Here is a 16,438-nt window from a genome sequence, read left to right as displayed (position 1 = left end):
TTCCAATTTCCAGGTGGGTCTATATCTGTTTTTCTTTGGGTTCACCTTATTATTTAGTTTCTCTAGGATCCTGAACTATAGGCTCATTGCCCTTTGCTTATGACTAGTATCCACTTAAAAGTTAGTATATACCATATTCATTTTGGGGGGGTCTGGGTTACCTCACTCAGGATAATATTTTCTAATTCAGTCCATTTCCAGTTGAAGAGTGGAGAGAGTGAGAGTATGAGCAAGGAATTCAAGACCATGAGGGGATCATCCACTGAGACAGTTTGCTTGAGCTAATGGTATCTCACCAACTCCAACTGGACTGGAAGTGAACGAGCATGAGAACAAGCAAGCCCCTCTGAAGGGGGTTGACAGTTGGGGCAGACTAAGGGGCCAATGATAGTGACACTGGGATGTCTCTCTACTGCATATACCAGCTTAATGGGATCCTATTCTCTTTGGATGTAAACCTTGCTCAACCTAGATGTAGTAGGGAGGGCTTTGGACTTTCCACAGGGTGGAGTGCATGGTACTTCCTTAGGGTTGAAAGGGGGAGGGTCTGTTGAGGGAGAGGGAAGGGACTGGGAGGAGGGGAGGGAGTGGGAATTTGGATTGGTATTTTTTTAAGTAATAATAATAATAAAAACAACTACAACAACAAAGAATTAGTTAATAAGAAGAGCCTGGGGGCTGGAGAGAAGGCTCAGTGGTTAAGAGCATTGCCTGCTCTTCCAAAGGTCCTGAGTTCAATTCCCAGCAACCACATGGTGGCTCACAACCATCTGTAATGGGGTCTGGTGCCCTCTTCTGGCCTGCAGGCATACAGACAGAATATTGTATACATAATAAATAAATAAATATTTTTTTTAAAAAAAGAACCTGAGATACTAGGCCAATCAGTTTATAGTTGATGTACACCTCTGTGTGATTCTTTGGGACTGAATGACTGCAAGACCTGGCAGGACAGAAAACCTCGATCAACAGAATGGCACCCAACGTGGACAACTGCATCCACATAAAGCCTGAGAGAGCTTGGGAAGTAATTCCAAATAGAAAAGAATAGAATAAAGCATGATTTATTGATAGCAGCACTTTCTCAAGTGGGCTCTGCTTGTTAGAGGCAAGCACTCTCATTTAAGAAAGGCTTCCTGACTCAGCATTAGCTGTAAAGCCTTGCAGCTCTTTTAAAAGGTCCTGCCATAAAACACTTAAATGCTGTTGATGAAAAGCTGACCGCATGATTTCTGGTGGTGGCAGGGACCTTGAAATGTCATAGAGTTGTGGTAATAAACATGGCTCCAGCCAGTACCTCTGCCATGAGGCTGGAATCTCAGAAAGCTAAGCAATGGCCTGGATCCAGCCATTAAAGCCACGGCTTTAATCCTAGCCATATCACTTAGCAAATTAAAGACTCATGTGGTCAGAGAAGGAGAGATATATAGTAAAGATAGATTCAGATGAAGAAAACCTCTAAATGGTTTACAGTGTGTTTATATTTGTAGGCTTGGGAGAAAAAAGAAAAAATCCTTAAAAATAAAAAGAAAGAGAATAGTTGGGTGTGGTGACAAACATCTTTAATCCCAACATGTTGGAGGCAGACGAATTTCTGTGAGATCAAGGTGTAGTGGCACATACCTTTAATCCCAGCACTTGGGAGGCAGAGGCAGGCAGATCTCTGTGAGTTCAAGGACAACCTGGTCTTCAGAGTTAATTCTAGGACAGCCAAAGATACACAAAGAAACCCTGTTTCAAAAAGCCAAAAATAAAAATCAAAAAATAGAGTTTAAAATAAAGCCATGGAAAACATACAGATAATCTGGATACTGTACGTTATTATGTTTTCTTTGAGTTGTTTAAATGCTGAGGAAGGAGTAACAGCTGCTAAAAGATATTTGTTTATAAATGCTGCTGAATTAATCCAAGATAGGTATTTTGAAAATATCTTGACTTCAAAATTGAAGTCAAAAGGTATATTACTTTGGAGAAGAGGTTTTGCTTTTGTTTCCACAGAAATGCAAGGCTATGGACTCATTCCAGGTTAAGAAAAATCAGGTTTGATCAAAGAAGACCCCCTGAAGAATCTCCAATAGGAGAAGATGGTCCAGATGATCCAGCATTTCAGAGGACCTCTGTTGGAGTTTCCTCTGAGTTCTGTATCCAGAACAGTTTCAAGATTGCTGGCTGAGATAATCAAGCCTCACAGAATATTCAAGACTTGACCAAAATTCAATTTTTTTAGGTCCCCATAAGATTATGAGCACCCCCAATCAGTAGGAAGTAGCCTGAAAAACTATGCCCATATTCCCCCCCAAAAAATGGATTATGGATGTTTGCCTTTGTTTAGAATGTTGGTTACAAGTTGTTATGGATAATGGTCAACAGAATAGCTAAACAAAGGAGATTCGATTCAGAGTTCTTAAAAAGGGGGGCGGGGGAAGTATTGTGGGACAATGGTCTGTTCCATGTCACTTATATTTTAAATAAATGCTGATTGGCCAATAGCCAGGCAGGAAGTATAGGCAGGGCAATGAGAATTCTGGGAAGATGGAAGTTTCAGTCTGCAGTCCTGACCCAGCCTCAGAGGAAGCAAGATGAAACTGCTTCACCGAAAAAGGTACCAAGTCACATGGCCAACATAGACAACATAATTATGGGCTAATATAAGTTATAAGAATTAGTTAATAAGAAGAGCCTGAGATACTGGGCCAATCAGTTTATAATTGAAAAAAAATTAGATCATCATCAATAGCCAGTGATGTAATGAGCCATTCCTATGTACTGAAGCCTTCATAACCCCTCAGACAGGCAGGACTCTGAGCATTTCAAGATTGTTGAACAAGTGAGCTTCCTGAAGCAAAGAGGACCTAGAAAAAGGTCACAGAAGCTGTACACTTCATAAATACATGACTCCATGCATCTTTTCCATCTGGCTGTTATCCGCATCTTTGACTTTACAATAAACCAATAAACAAGTATTTATCCAAGTACTGAGCTACGTGGCAACTTAATCAAGCCTAAGGAAGTGATCTTAGGAGCTCTCAATTTCAAGCTAGTTGGTCAGAAATGGGTAAAACAGTCTGGAGACTGCAACTGGCATTGCAAAGTGGTAATGGTGGTCAGTGATGGAGAACGAAGCACTTGACCTGTAGGATCAAATGCTATTTTCAGGTACAACAGGTCAGAATTGAATCAAATCAGACACTCAGCTGGCACTCACACCCTGGAAAATTGGTTGCTTGGTGTGTGAGGCGAAATCCCACATATCTGATACCAGCAGTGTTGTGGGGAGTGTGTGAGAGCAGGAAACACTTTGGGTTTTTTTCTCCTTATCTAGTAGGATATAAAGTAGATTCTGGCAAGTGAAAATATATGGATGATTCCCAACTTCTGATGAGCTGACTTACAATTTTTAAATTTACAATGATGAAAAAGTGATATGCATTCAGTAGAAACCAAATATTGAATTTTTATCTTTTTCCAGGATAGCAATATGCAATATAATATGACCTTGCTATGCTGGGTAGTGGCAATGAACCACAGGAAGTTCCCATTAACCACATAATCGCTTTACAGTGTGCTGAGTTGTTAAGCTATGCTGTTTGGTAACTTAGATATATTAAATTTATTTTCTATTTATGACATTTTCAACTGATCATGAATTTATCATTTGTTAAGGAACATGTATATTAACCAGTAAGGAAATAACTAAAAGTAATATAAAATAATTGAAGTAATTCAAGTATACCATTAGAAAAATGTTCCCTTAATGCAGATGTTCTCAACCTGTGGGTCATGACCCCTTTGGGGGTAGAAAGACTTTTTCACAGTGGTCACATAAGACCATCAGAAAACAGAGATATTTACATTATGATTCATAACAGTAGCAAAATTAACAGACATGATGTAGTAATGAAAATAATTTTATGCTGGGAGTCTTCACAACATAAGAAACTGTACTAAAGGGTCAGTAAAGCATTAGAAAGGTTGAGAACCACTGCCTTAATATATTTTTAAATAGTGGGCAAATGGAGCAGATAAGCCAGAATGATATTTATGGAAAATAACAAATAAAATGATAGGTATAAAATCAACTATATAATAATATTAAGCACAATTGGATTAAACAATCCAACTAAAAGCTATATATTGCTAAAACTCCATAGAAAATATAGACTTAAAGATAAAAAGAGTTTGAAAATAAAAGGTTAAAAACCATTTATCATGCAAAGAAAAATCAAGTGGTTATAATGGGTCAAGTAAACTTTTAAAAATATTAACTGAGAGACTGGCCATTTATCACACAAAGAAAAATTGAGTGATTATATCTGGCCAAATATACTTTAAAAACTGTTAACTGAGAGGCTAGAGATACGGCTCGGTGGTTAAGAGCACTTGGTACTTTCGCAGAGGACCTGGTTCAGTTCTCAGCACCGACATGGCAGCCCATAGCCATGTGTAACTCCAGTTCCAGGGGATTTGATGCCTTCTTCTGGTCTCCTTGATCACTGTGAATCCACATAGTGCACATACATACATGCACATAAAACATTAATACGCATAAAAGAAATAATTTTCCAAAAATAGAAACAAATGCTAAGTAAGATAAAGACGTAAATTTTATAAATGATACCCAATGATGGAATATGGAATGATTTTTCCTAATACCAGTAACAATAAATTATATTTGATTTCACCACTTTCATTCAACATTGGCATGGAGTTCCAGCCACTTTGAGAAAGAAGTTATCCAAATTGGAAAGGAATGGAAAATGGTCCCTGTCATTGATGACATGACCTTGTATATGGAAAAATCCTAATGAACTTATACTCAAAATGAAAATTATTAAATGAATCCAGCAAAATTGCAGAATATAAAGTAAACACACAAAATCCTGGCATTTTTACACACGAGCAATGAACGAATTAAAAGAAAATCAAGAAAAATCCATTTAGAATATTATAAAAGGATTTCAATGTTTAAATGTAAACTGAACCCAGGAGATAAAAGCTTATGGCATGGAAATCACAAAACATTATATCAAAAAAAGGCAAAGAAGACAAGTAAGTGGGAAGATTCTCCATGTCCATAGATTGGAAAACTTAATAGTAAGATGTCACTATTACCCAAAGTGACCTATGGCTTCATTGGAATCTCTATCAAAATCCCAATGCCTCTTCTGAGTCCTAAAATTCATAACGAATTACAAGGCTAGACAATGAAGAAAAGGAATAGCAAAGTAAGAGAACTCACTTTCTGATACCAAGATGTATTACAAAATCCCAGTAATTAAAATTAGCATAAGGATACAAACAAAGGGTAATGAAGTAAAATTGAGACTCCATAACACAAACTTTTATATTTGTTCTAGGCTATGGGTCAATGGTAAATAGCTTTCCTACTATGCACAGGGCACTGTTTTCAACCCTCGGTACTATACTGCAGTACGACACACATAAATATAAGAAAAAAAAGAACTGAAAATTGCAGTTAACCCTTACCCATTGGAAGAGGTGGATGGGAGATGGACTGGGGGAAAATGGGGGGGGGGCAGGAGAAGGGGTTGGGTGGAGGGAGAACTATGGATGGAATGTAAGATAAAATGTTAAAAATACATTAAAATAAAAATAAATGTGAAGTTATAAATATTGTGATAAACTCATGCCATTTTACTTTGCTTTTCTAAGAAGTGAATCATTGCTTTGTTCAGTGTTTCCATGCTGCATATACCAACCACTAATTTAGTCACTAGTAATTATATTCATAACCAGTATCAGAGTGCTCAATTTTGATTAACACTTATTTTACTTAATAATCGTTCCTAAGTACTAGAGTAGAGATACTTTCACTTTGGCTATGCCAAAGAAAAGTGATAAAGTGCTTCCTTTAAGTGAAAAAGCAGAAGTTCTGGCTTAAGAAAACAACAATGAAGTATTCTGAAGCTGCTAAAACCCGCGGTAAGAATGAATCTCCACCCATGAAATCGCAAAGAAGGAGAAAGAAATTTGTGTTGGTTTTGCAGTCACACCTCAAACTGCAAAAACTACGGGCACAGCATGAAGAAAGCTTGACTAGAGTTCGTGGTTTGGTACTATCCCAGTTTACAGCCATCCACCGCAGCCTTACAGTTCATCCCTCGGGGATGGAGAAAGAACTACCGCAATTATATCATTAAACTTTTAGGCCACAATTTGTAAGGGCTTAATGGGATAAATTATAATTTCACCCAATCTTACAGAATTTGGACTCACCAAGAATGTAGCTCCATTGCCTGGTGGCTAAGATCTCCCAGTGAGTCTCTATCCGTGCAACTCTACAAGGTAAGTATGGCCTGAAAAGAAAGCACTTGCTAGATAGACTCAGGGATTGCTACTGCTGTCACTGATAGTTAACAGTCAATGAATGTGACGTCACATTCCTTCCTATGTTTATAATCAACTGTAGGCTCGAGGCTACAGCTCACTAATAAATCACTAGCCTACTACATGGCAAGGTCCTGGGTTCAATCCCCAGTAGTATACTGTGATAAAGAAGGTATGGCAGAATTCATGGTTATGGGAGTATGTTGTAGTGATTCCTCACATCCCAGGAAATCAGAAAAACACAAAGCAGCTGTGACTAGAAGCTAGGCTACACATAATCTTGAAAGGCCTGCCCAGCAACCTGTTGTCACTAGCTAGACTCCACCTCCTAAGGCTTCCATTGCCCCTCAAAAGAGCACCTCCACTTGGGGAACAAGCATTCAAAATGCAGGCATGTAAAATCAAGTATATATGACAGGAAAACAGAAGTGGAAATGACTGACAGGAGGATGACTGGGTGAAGTGTAAATCTAATCAATCTTAATCAATAAAAACCAAGAGTCAGATATCGGGGTAAAACCTGAAAAATCAAAGAAGCAGAGGAGCAGCCACCAGTTGCTTCCATCCTTTCTCATTCCTCAGTCCAAAAGGGCTGAGGTCCTGTCTACACCCCACCTTTTCACTTCCTGTCTCCAACTCCTGAGTGCTGGGACTAAAGGCATGAGCCATGAGTGCTCAGCTTTTATGGTTAACTAGCTCCAACCTCTGATCGCCAGGCAAGCTTTGTCAGAACACAAACAAAATATCACCTAACAGGTGGGCAAAGGTGGGATGAGGACATGGATGGGGATATTTTTTTCAACATATAGTATTTATTTGTATGAAAGCTATAGAAATAAGTTAATTTTTAAAATTGCCTTTATAAAGGTTATTTCAGATTCAAATAATAACAGATATGAAGGAGCGCTATAAACAAACCTGTGTGGTTTTAGTTTTAAAAAGCAGGTTATAGGGGTTGGCCTATAGGTTGGTAGATCACTAGCCTACCGTGTCATTAGGCCCTAGGCTTGGTACTAGGCACCTCCGAAGGCTTTTTTTCCAAGTTATATCTACTACAGAGGTTATCATTTAAGAAGGAACTTGCAGAAAATTACTTCCGGTCTATTCATCAAACTATGCAATATACAACAAATAGACTGACAGCTGAATAACTATCGACTTTGATCACCACTTAAAAAGATCGTTAGCTATTATGAATACAGTCATTGCCTGTGATGTCAAAGTGTTCTGTGCATATATACAAATCACCCTTGTTTCTGCAGATTTAAAGTTATTAAAACAGAGTTGGAGGCTAAAGAGATGGCTCAGTGAATACAAGCATGTACTGTTCTTGAAGGAGACCTAAGATCGGTTCTCAAGACAACACTGGACAGCTCACATCTGCCTCTCTCCAGCTCCAGAAGATTTGAAGCCTTCTTCTGAACTCCGTGGTCACACTCATGAGCACATACCTACACAACAAGGCACACATATACATAATTAAAAATATGGTGAATCTTTAAAAAGATAGACAATGTGTTCATGAAAGGTCTAAAGCAGAAGGTATTATTGCTAAGCTCAAATTCCCGTGGGAAATGACTACCTCGAGACAAGAAAGGTTAGGCAGGAGTCTTCTATAGCTTATGCAGAATAAATTATTTCTTTTTGTTTTTGACTGGATGTAAGATTTAGACCTCAAGAGTGTAGGACTGGCTACTTGTCCAGAGTACTGCAATTGAGGATATATTTGACAACACAGCCATCAGGAGTGAGCCACTTCTCAGCTACTCTGTCTTTTCATCCATCTGCATTAAACTTGGTGAAGGCCCACATCTTTGAGATGTGGATCTCCTGGTGGCCAGGGAGCTTGAACTTAGCTCTCCACATAGCGTCGATCCCAGGTTCCTTAATCTGTGGCTTGGTGTGGATAGACATGATGACCTTGCCAACGAGTCCTGGAGCTGCCAAAAGGCATACACATACCTGTGTGGAGCCTGTTAAACTCAGCACAGGACAACTTGTTGGTGAAAATGACATGTAAAAGGTGGCGCCTCACTTAAATATGAAAGCCATCCTTGCCACAACTCTTTTCCACATATTTGTTGGCATAAGTACAAGTGGCCCTCCAGGGCTTTAGAGGAGAGTTCCTCACATTTATTTGACACCACGTGAACACGAAGTGGGAATTCATTAACTTGTGCCTTCTGTCCCAAGTCCGATGCTCTGGCAGAAGTGAGTCTCTAAGTATTGTTCTTAAAATACAAGTAACACCAGGCTGGATGGCTATGGCGCATAGTGACAAGAGGACCTTAGGTAGGACACCAAAAGAAAAGAGAGAAAAAATTATTTTTCTTTTTTGTTTCTTTTTTTACTAGTTAAATTTATTTATTTTACACCTCGACCAAAATTTCCCCTCCTTCTCTCCTCCCACCCCCTCCTCCCACCTTCCCTCCCAATCCACTCCTGTTTCTGTTCAGAAAGGGGCAGACCTCCTATGGGTATCAACAAAGCATGGCCTATCAAACTGAAGTAGGACTAAACTCCTCCCCTTTTATTAAGGTTGGGCAAGGCAACCCAGAATGAGGACTAGGGTCCCAAAAGTTAGCCAAGGCGTTAGGGACATTCCCTGATCCCACTGCTAGGAGTCCCACAAGCTCCACAACTATCACACATATGTAGATGGTCTACATGGGTCCCATGTAGGTTCCCTGGCCTGACTGATACAGTCCTTCCTCCCTCTCTTCAGCAGGATTCCCTGAGTTCAGTCCAGTGGCTGGCTGAGTCTCTGCATCTGTTTTCATCAATTACTGGATGAAGGCTCTCTGATAACAACTTGGGTAGTCACTAATCTAGCCTCTCTGGGGCTGTGGATTGTAGTATGGTTGGTTATCCTTTACTTTGCAGCTATTATCCACTTATGAGTGAGTAAATGTTTGTCTTTCTGGGTCTGGGTTATCTCACTCAGGATGATTTTTTCCTAGTTCCACTCATTTGCCTGAGAATTTCATGATGTGATTGTTTTTAACATCTGAGTAATAGTCCATTGAGCAAATGTACCATATTTTCTTTATCCGAGAATATATTATTTTCAAGCATGACTATCATCCACATAATCTTAGTAGGGAGATGCAGTATTTGTGGGTACAAAACATGTTTTCTAATCGTGCTAAGGCAATTACAATGGCAACAACATGCCTGGTGGATTAGACACTGGTCCACAGGACAGCTATGTGAGAAACAGGTACCAGCTTAGGCATCAAACTGCCAGGAAGGCTCGGTAGAAAGATTGTTGTGAGTTTGAGGTCACTCTAAGCTATGTAGTGATGCAAGGATAGCCTGAGCTCCAGAGTAAGACCTTTTCTTAAAAAAAGAAAGACAGCATGCGTTATTATTTTTCATTTATTTAAATTTATTTTAAGTGATCCATAAAAACAAAATTTGTACATATTAATGGGATACCATGATATTTCAGTACATGTACACATTATATAAATTTAAATCATGTTCATCTTTTTCCTCATTATTACTTCTTCATATTAAAAACTTAACAAAATATTTTCTAATATTTTTATGTATAGTACATTAATGATGATCTATAGACACCCTTACTATGTAATAGCACAGCAGAACTTTCTTCTAAGTAACTATAACTTAGTGACACTTGTTCAGCCTTTCCTCATTCAGCCATCCCTCCCCAAACTTTGGTAACAAGTACTCTACTGTCAACCTGCACAAGATCAGTTGTCATCAGATCCCACATAGTAGAAGTCATACAGCTTCACAGTTTCACTCACTTAACATAATCTCCAGTTCCATCCAATTTTGTCACAAAATCATTCCTATGCATGGCTGAATAGCATCCCATTGTACAAATGTACTATACTTTATTGATACATTCATCACTGACATACACTTTGGCTGTTCCTATTGGTTAGTTATTGACAATACTGCTGCAATGAACATGGGAGTGCAAATGTCTCTGCAGCCTGATAATTTCATTCTCTCTGCTTACATACTCAGTAGTGTGACTGCTGGAGCAAAGTGAGTTTCCTTTTAAAGAATGGCATTCACAAAGGAATGGTGAGTCAAGTGGACTAGAAGAGCCGAAGGGTCACTCTTCCAGAAGACAAGAAAAGGAAATGAATCAGCCTGGAAAGATGGTAAGGGTTTAGCAACCTGGGCCAGGCAGATTCCTTGAATCAAGATGGACAGTGTTAGAACTCACAGCTGGGTAAAGACTTGTATCACGAACAAATAGGGTCTTTAGAACAATTTAAAACAGTTGGAGCCTGACCCAGATATAGCCCTTCATGATAGGCAATGACATATCAACACTTGTGGAATTCCTATAAGCCTCCAAACTTATAAGTTCTCTGAATGTCAAAACAACTTATATTAATATGCACTTACTTGTTCTTACCCCAAGAATGGAGCAAAGGAAGCTGCACCTGATTTCACAGCAGAAGTAGAAATAATTCTAAATTACACCCTTAGATTTGCCATAAGAATCCTGCCCTGCCAGAAGTGACAGTGCACACCTTTAATCTCACCACTTCGGAGGCAGAAGCAGGTGGATCTCTGTGAGTTTGAGGCCAGCCTGGTCTGCATAGTAAGCAGGGCTATATAGTGAAATCCTATCTCAAAAAGGTAATAATAACAAAGAAAAAAACAGGCCCTGCCACATAACACACATGGAAACAGTCTCAGCAAAAGCCTGTGGATTGGAAGACGGTGACTAGTTTTGTCACTACAATTATGTGCCTCCTCCATCCATATTGAAGCTCTAATCCCCAATACCTCAGGCTGTGACTATATTGGAGCTAGGGCTTTTAAGGAAGTGATTTGGTTAAAACAAGGCCATTGAATAGGCCCTAATACAATCTGACTATGATCATATGAAGAGAAAATCTGAACACACAAAGGAACACCAAGTACATACATACAGGTGGAAGACCATGGAAAGCCAAGTCAAAGAGAGGCTTCTGAAAAGTACACAAACATATCAACACTTTGATTGTGGACATGTGGCCTGCCTCCAAAACTATTTCTGTTGTTAAAACCATTCAGTCTGGTATTTTGTTACAACAGCACAAATACACTAATATACTGACTTGGAACCTGGACATAAATCCAGCTGAGCTGCGACATCATCTTTCCCTAAGAACATCTGGCACATGGTTAAGAGCCAATTATTTGGGGGAAAGTATAATGGTATTTCAGTGACCTGTAGGTAAACCAACTTCTGCATGATACGGTGGAAGGTGAGTGTTGCTGGTGAAGTTCAAGTACATTAAACAGGTCACAGAATGCATGGATAATTATATGTATTGAACAATTTAAGTTTCTTTAAACATGATATCAATAGAAAATGACTGACATGAGGAGAAACTAGATATAGCTAACAAATGATAAGCAGTTTAATATAAGCTTATCATAAAGTTCAAATAAGACAAAGGGAAAATAATCATATTAATATAAAAATATGGAGGTGTATATAATGGTTTTAGGATGGATTAACCGCTTCAAGTTTGTTTATATTTTACATGAAAACCTCCAAATGTTGGATATACTCATGTTATTATTTCTATAACTTACCTGCTATATAACTGCTATATTAAATGTAGATGCTCAGAAAAATACAAAACAGTCTTCCTTTAAGGGAGACTGGGCTGACGAAGTGTGGTGGTACATGCCTTTAGTCCCAGCACTATAAGTTTGAGGACAGCCTGGTCTACACAGTAAATTTCAGAACAGCCGGAGCTACATAATAGAGAGACTATTCCTCAAAAAGAGGGAAGGGACCGGGTCAATGTCCTGGAGGGTAGACTTAGTGGAAGAAGTTGACACAAATGTCATCAAGACATAAAGTAGAATCATGAATAATACCCAATCCAAAAGAAGGTGGAAATGAGGAAAAAGTAAATGAAGAACAAATAGAAGGCAAAGAGCAAGTTGGAGATCTAAAACCAATCAGGCCAATAATTACATGACATGAAAATTATCTAAACACTGCACCAAAAGGCAGACACTGTCAAACTGGATGTTTTAAAAAGCAAGACACAGCCCTAAAGCTGCCTATAAGAAATTCAGATGAAATGCAACCATGTTAAAAGTAAAGCTAGTCCAAAGAAAACTGAAATTGTTAGTACCATCAGCTAAAACAGATTTCAGCACAAAGAGTATTAACAGGTACAAAACAGAACATTTCTGAATGGCAAAGGGTCATATTATCAAGAGACTACTGAAATTCTAACAGTCTGCACCTAACAAGAGTACTCTAAATACACAAAGCAAAACCTTCACTGAACTGAAAGAAAAAAAATGAATACAACACTTCAATCTGAGCTTTCAATATCCTTCTAGTAATCAAGAACAAGTAGACAGAAAAAAATCAGTCAAGGAGTAGAAAACTTGAACAGCTTTATCAATGAACATAACCTGTCATTCATAGTAAACAATACAGGATATGCATGCATTCCAAGAAAGCATGGAAGACTTATCAAATAACAATAATTTATGAACAAGATCCTATGTCAAAAACCCTCATAAATTAAAAGGATTCAAACATAACAATTATATTCTCTCACCAAAATGGAATTAAATTAGGAAATAGTATCAAAGAAAAATATGGAGAAATTGCACGAATATTTGCAATTTGTTGATGATTTTAAATGACCCTGGGTTGGGGAAATAAAAAGAAAATGAGAAAATATTTTTTACCTGAATGAAAATGAAAACATAAAAAAACAGCTAAATATTTATAGGGAGTTTTACGTCATTAAAATTAATGTTTATATTATAAAAAGGAAAAATGCTGGAAATCAAGACATTGAATCAGAAACTGCAGGGATGGGGTCCAGCAATCTGTAGCCCTCTAAGCAATTATGATGCATGTCACACCTTGAGAATTACTGCTATGTGTTATTTGCATGTTGGTTTTGCTCTAGCCTTTATTCTTCAATAAAGAACCTACACAATTTATACTGCTCTGAAGTTCATGTCACTAAAGTCAATCTTTCTTTCAGTAGTCTGTTAATCTTATGTTGACTTTAGAAAATAGAGTCCTGAAAGTGATTAACCCTGAAAGTAAGAGTTTGTTTGCTAAAACATTCCAAAATTCAGAGACCACTGTTATATCTGCAGGAGTGTAGAGTACAAGCATCAGTGGGAAATATGAACTTATTGAATAATTCCTACTGTTTATACTAGGCTTCCCACATGGAAATCAAATGTAGTTAACTTTTAGTCATGTTCATTGCTGAAAAGCAACAGACATTTGAATCTAAATGGTTAATGATATAAAAAGAATTTGTTTAAGCTGGGCATGCTGGTTATAAGCCTTTCCTCCCAGAACTCAATGGAGGCAATGAGGCAAGGTCAGAGTTGACTACTCGGAAAGTTCAAAGTCAGCCTGGGCTACAGAAGATCATCTTTCAAAACAAAAAAGAATTTGCTTGAAATATGGTTTCATGCCTAAAGTTGGACATGAAATTATCTCAAGTTCTGGAAAGCACTTCAAACAAAATACTGCAGCCCAAAGAAGCACCAATTCAATTCAGTTGCAGCAATTCTCAGGTTGGCAGGCAAAAAAAAAAAAAAAAAAAAAAAAAAAAAAAAAATTGAGATAAAATCTGGCTCAGTTACTTAGGCTACCCTCAAACACAAAATCCTCCTCCCTCAACTTCCTCAATGCTGGGGTGACAGGAATGCTCTTCCACATCTGGCATCATCTTTCCAACTGATTCAATGCAAGAACAATGTCAACAGATCTGGCCTAGCTGAATTTTCTACCCACATCATTCCTGGGCCACCTAACTAACAAATGGAAATAAAACCGGCAGCTGGGAAAGGTGGTGAACACCTTTAATACCATCACTAAACAAGCAGGAGTATCTCTGTGAGTTCCAGGCCAGCCTGGTCTACATAGAAAATCCCAGGCCAGCCAGGGCTATACGGTGAGACCTGTCTTTAAAAAAAAAAAAAAATCAGTAAGAACTTGAAGGCAACATTATGCCATGGAAGAACTGTTAGATAAATTTTAATCTTATTACATGATAGTCTTCAAAACTAAAGTAGCTGGGCATGGTGGTGCACACCTTTAATCCCAGCACTCTGGAGCCAGAAGCAGGCCTATGAGTTCAAGGCCAGCCTGGTCTACAGAGCAAGTTTCAGGACAGTCAGGGCTACCAGAGAGAAACCTTGACTCAAACAAACAACAACAACAACAACAACAAGAGTAAAAGTACAGTGAACCCTAGTAGTCTAGAATCACAGGGTAAAATCCAGTCAATCTACTCAAGGGTGCTTTCCTTCCCTGACCCTCACTGATTTTTTTTTTCAGTTTTAGCTCTCTCTTAAGAATCTACCTTGTGCTCAATTGTATGCTTTTGAACAGAACCCCACAACAGCTGTCTGTGGGGCCATGAGCATGTAATTATGCAAGTAATCACCTAGAAGCCACAGTCACAAATTTTAACATCAACGTAAAATGGGTTTTATAAGCACATTTCAAAAGTGCAAAGATTGAGTTTAATATTGTTTCTCTTCCTTTCAGAAGCTTAGATATGAGCACATACAAACCTCATATATTTTTAAAGAACATTGGTTTTCCCCCTCTACTTTAATATAGCTATAGCTGTAAAACATGCAAAATAACTAAGCTCCAAATCGAAAACAACTAGTAGAAACAACTAAATTAAAAAGAACCGTGCTGATTTACTTATTGGCCACAAAATGCAGCAAAGCCTCTACTTTCCTGCACACCTCGGAAAGAATCCCCAATTCCCTGTGCAGGGCTGAAGTAGCTCTCTCTTGTCAGCATCAGGCATCCATGGTTCGGTCCCTGTACATTCATCCATGTTACAGATCCAGAAACTGTCAAGGCCCCGCCAACGTTCTCACTGTATTACAGTTTGGCAGGCACCTTCCCTCAACTCCCAGTTTGGGAAATGATCTATATAAGGAACACAACAGTTTATCTGAAGAGTTAACCAGACATCCTGAATCTGAAAAGTAAGCGAGGACATTAACAGCAATATAAAATTCCAGGATATATTCTTGCTCTCTCTTCTCCAAGATACCTGTGCATATAGTACAAGGAAGTCTAGAGTACGGAGGGTGACAACAGCACATACAGAAAAACACCCTAGAGCTAAAAGCACAGTAAAGCAAATGTAAACTGCAGCGGGCCAAAGAACTAACTCTGGTTTGGGTTTCTTTGCAGCTGCAAGCAACCTCCAAACCAAGAGGGTCACAAGTTCGACAGTTTGCATGCACTGAGTGAGGGTTCAGTGAGTTCCATGAGCAGATGATTACAATTTCCGTCTTTCTAAGCACTGTGGGTGTGCTTCACTGTTGATTTTGGTACCACATGCAAAGAAATGATCAAATCAAACATAAACTTCCTATATTTCTTGTTACTACACCTACTTCCAATGTTAAAAGGCATTCCTAATGTATTTTCTCCATTATTTCTCAAACAAAATAATAAAAACAAATATGAAATTCATTTACAACCATAATATTATGCAAAGCACTTCATCTTCCTTTAACAACTTAGTCTGTTCCAAAGTATTTCTGTCCAAAATGTGTAGGTGCAACAGGATGAACTTCAGTAGTTAAAATTGTGATCTCTGGAAATTCTTGAATGATTGATTTGGCACCTTCAAAATATAAAAATAATTATTACTGCAAGATTTTTGGTAACACTAGTTAGAATTCAGGAATTGTATAATCATTGTCTCCAGACTTAATACTGACAGAAAACAGGGAACAATCATCTTTGGATACTGAATTAGGCATGCTTAATCTCTTTATATAACATCCGCTATGTGAAAAGTTTTGTTAATAGTTCAGACCATGCTCCGGCCCACTCAATAATGTGGTCTGAAAATCAAATTATTCAGTCATACCAGCTTTGGCTAGAATCAAGTAATATGGCACTCCCTAAAAGGATAATCCCATGAAATGAGAGTTTTCCAATGAAAACCTCAGGAAATAAGTGTGAAGGCGTATTTGGTATGTCAGAGAATGCTAACTGTTTAGAAAGAAGGATTTGAGCTTTAGGTGAGGGGTTGGGCAGGGAATTTAGACTAGCTGGGACGCCAAACCA

The 16,438-nt window shown here is 38.4% G+C and overlaps 1 protein-coding gene and 1 pseudogene across 3 annotated transcripts in view; both read right to left on the bottom strand.

Moving 5' to 3' along the window:
- Positions 1-2,113: 2,113 nt before the first annotated feature.
- LOC130868481 (60S ribosomal protein L10-like) lies at positions 2,114-10,174 on the bottom strand (annotated as a pseudogene).
- A 3,758-nt stretch (positions 10,175-13,932) lies between these two features.
- Uprt (uracil phosphoribosyltransferase homolog) overlaps positions 13,933-16,438 on the bottom strand; it is a 40,086-nt gene continuing 37,580 nt past the window's right edge. For all 3 annotated transcript variants that reach the window (XM_057759915.1, XM_057759916.1, XM_057759914.1), the window contains one exon: positions 13,933-15,989. In XM_057759915.1, the coding sequence (XP_057615898.1) occupies positions 15,883-15,989 (107 nt within the window). In that variant the 3' untranslated portion in view covers positions 13,933-15,882. The remainder of the gene's footprint in view (positions 15,990-16,438) is intronic.

The sequence above is a fragment of the Chionomys nivalis genome, chromosome X (genome assembly GCF_950005125.1).
Source record: "Chionomys nivalis chromosome X, mChiNiv1.1, whole genome shotgun sequence".
NCBI classification, from domain to species: Eukaryota; Metazoa; Chordata; class Mammalia; order Rodentia; family Cricetidae; genus Chionomys; species Chionomys nivalis.
This window is presented reverse-complemented; position numbering and strand designations above follow the sequence as displayed.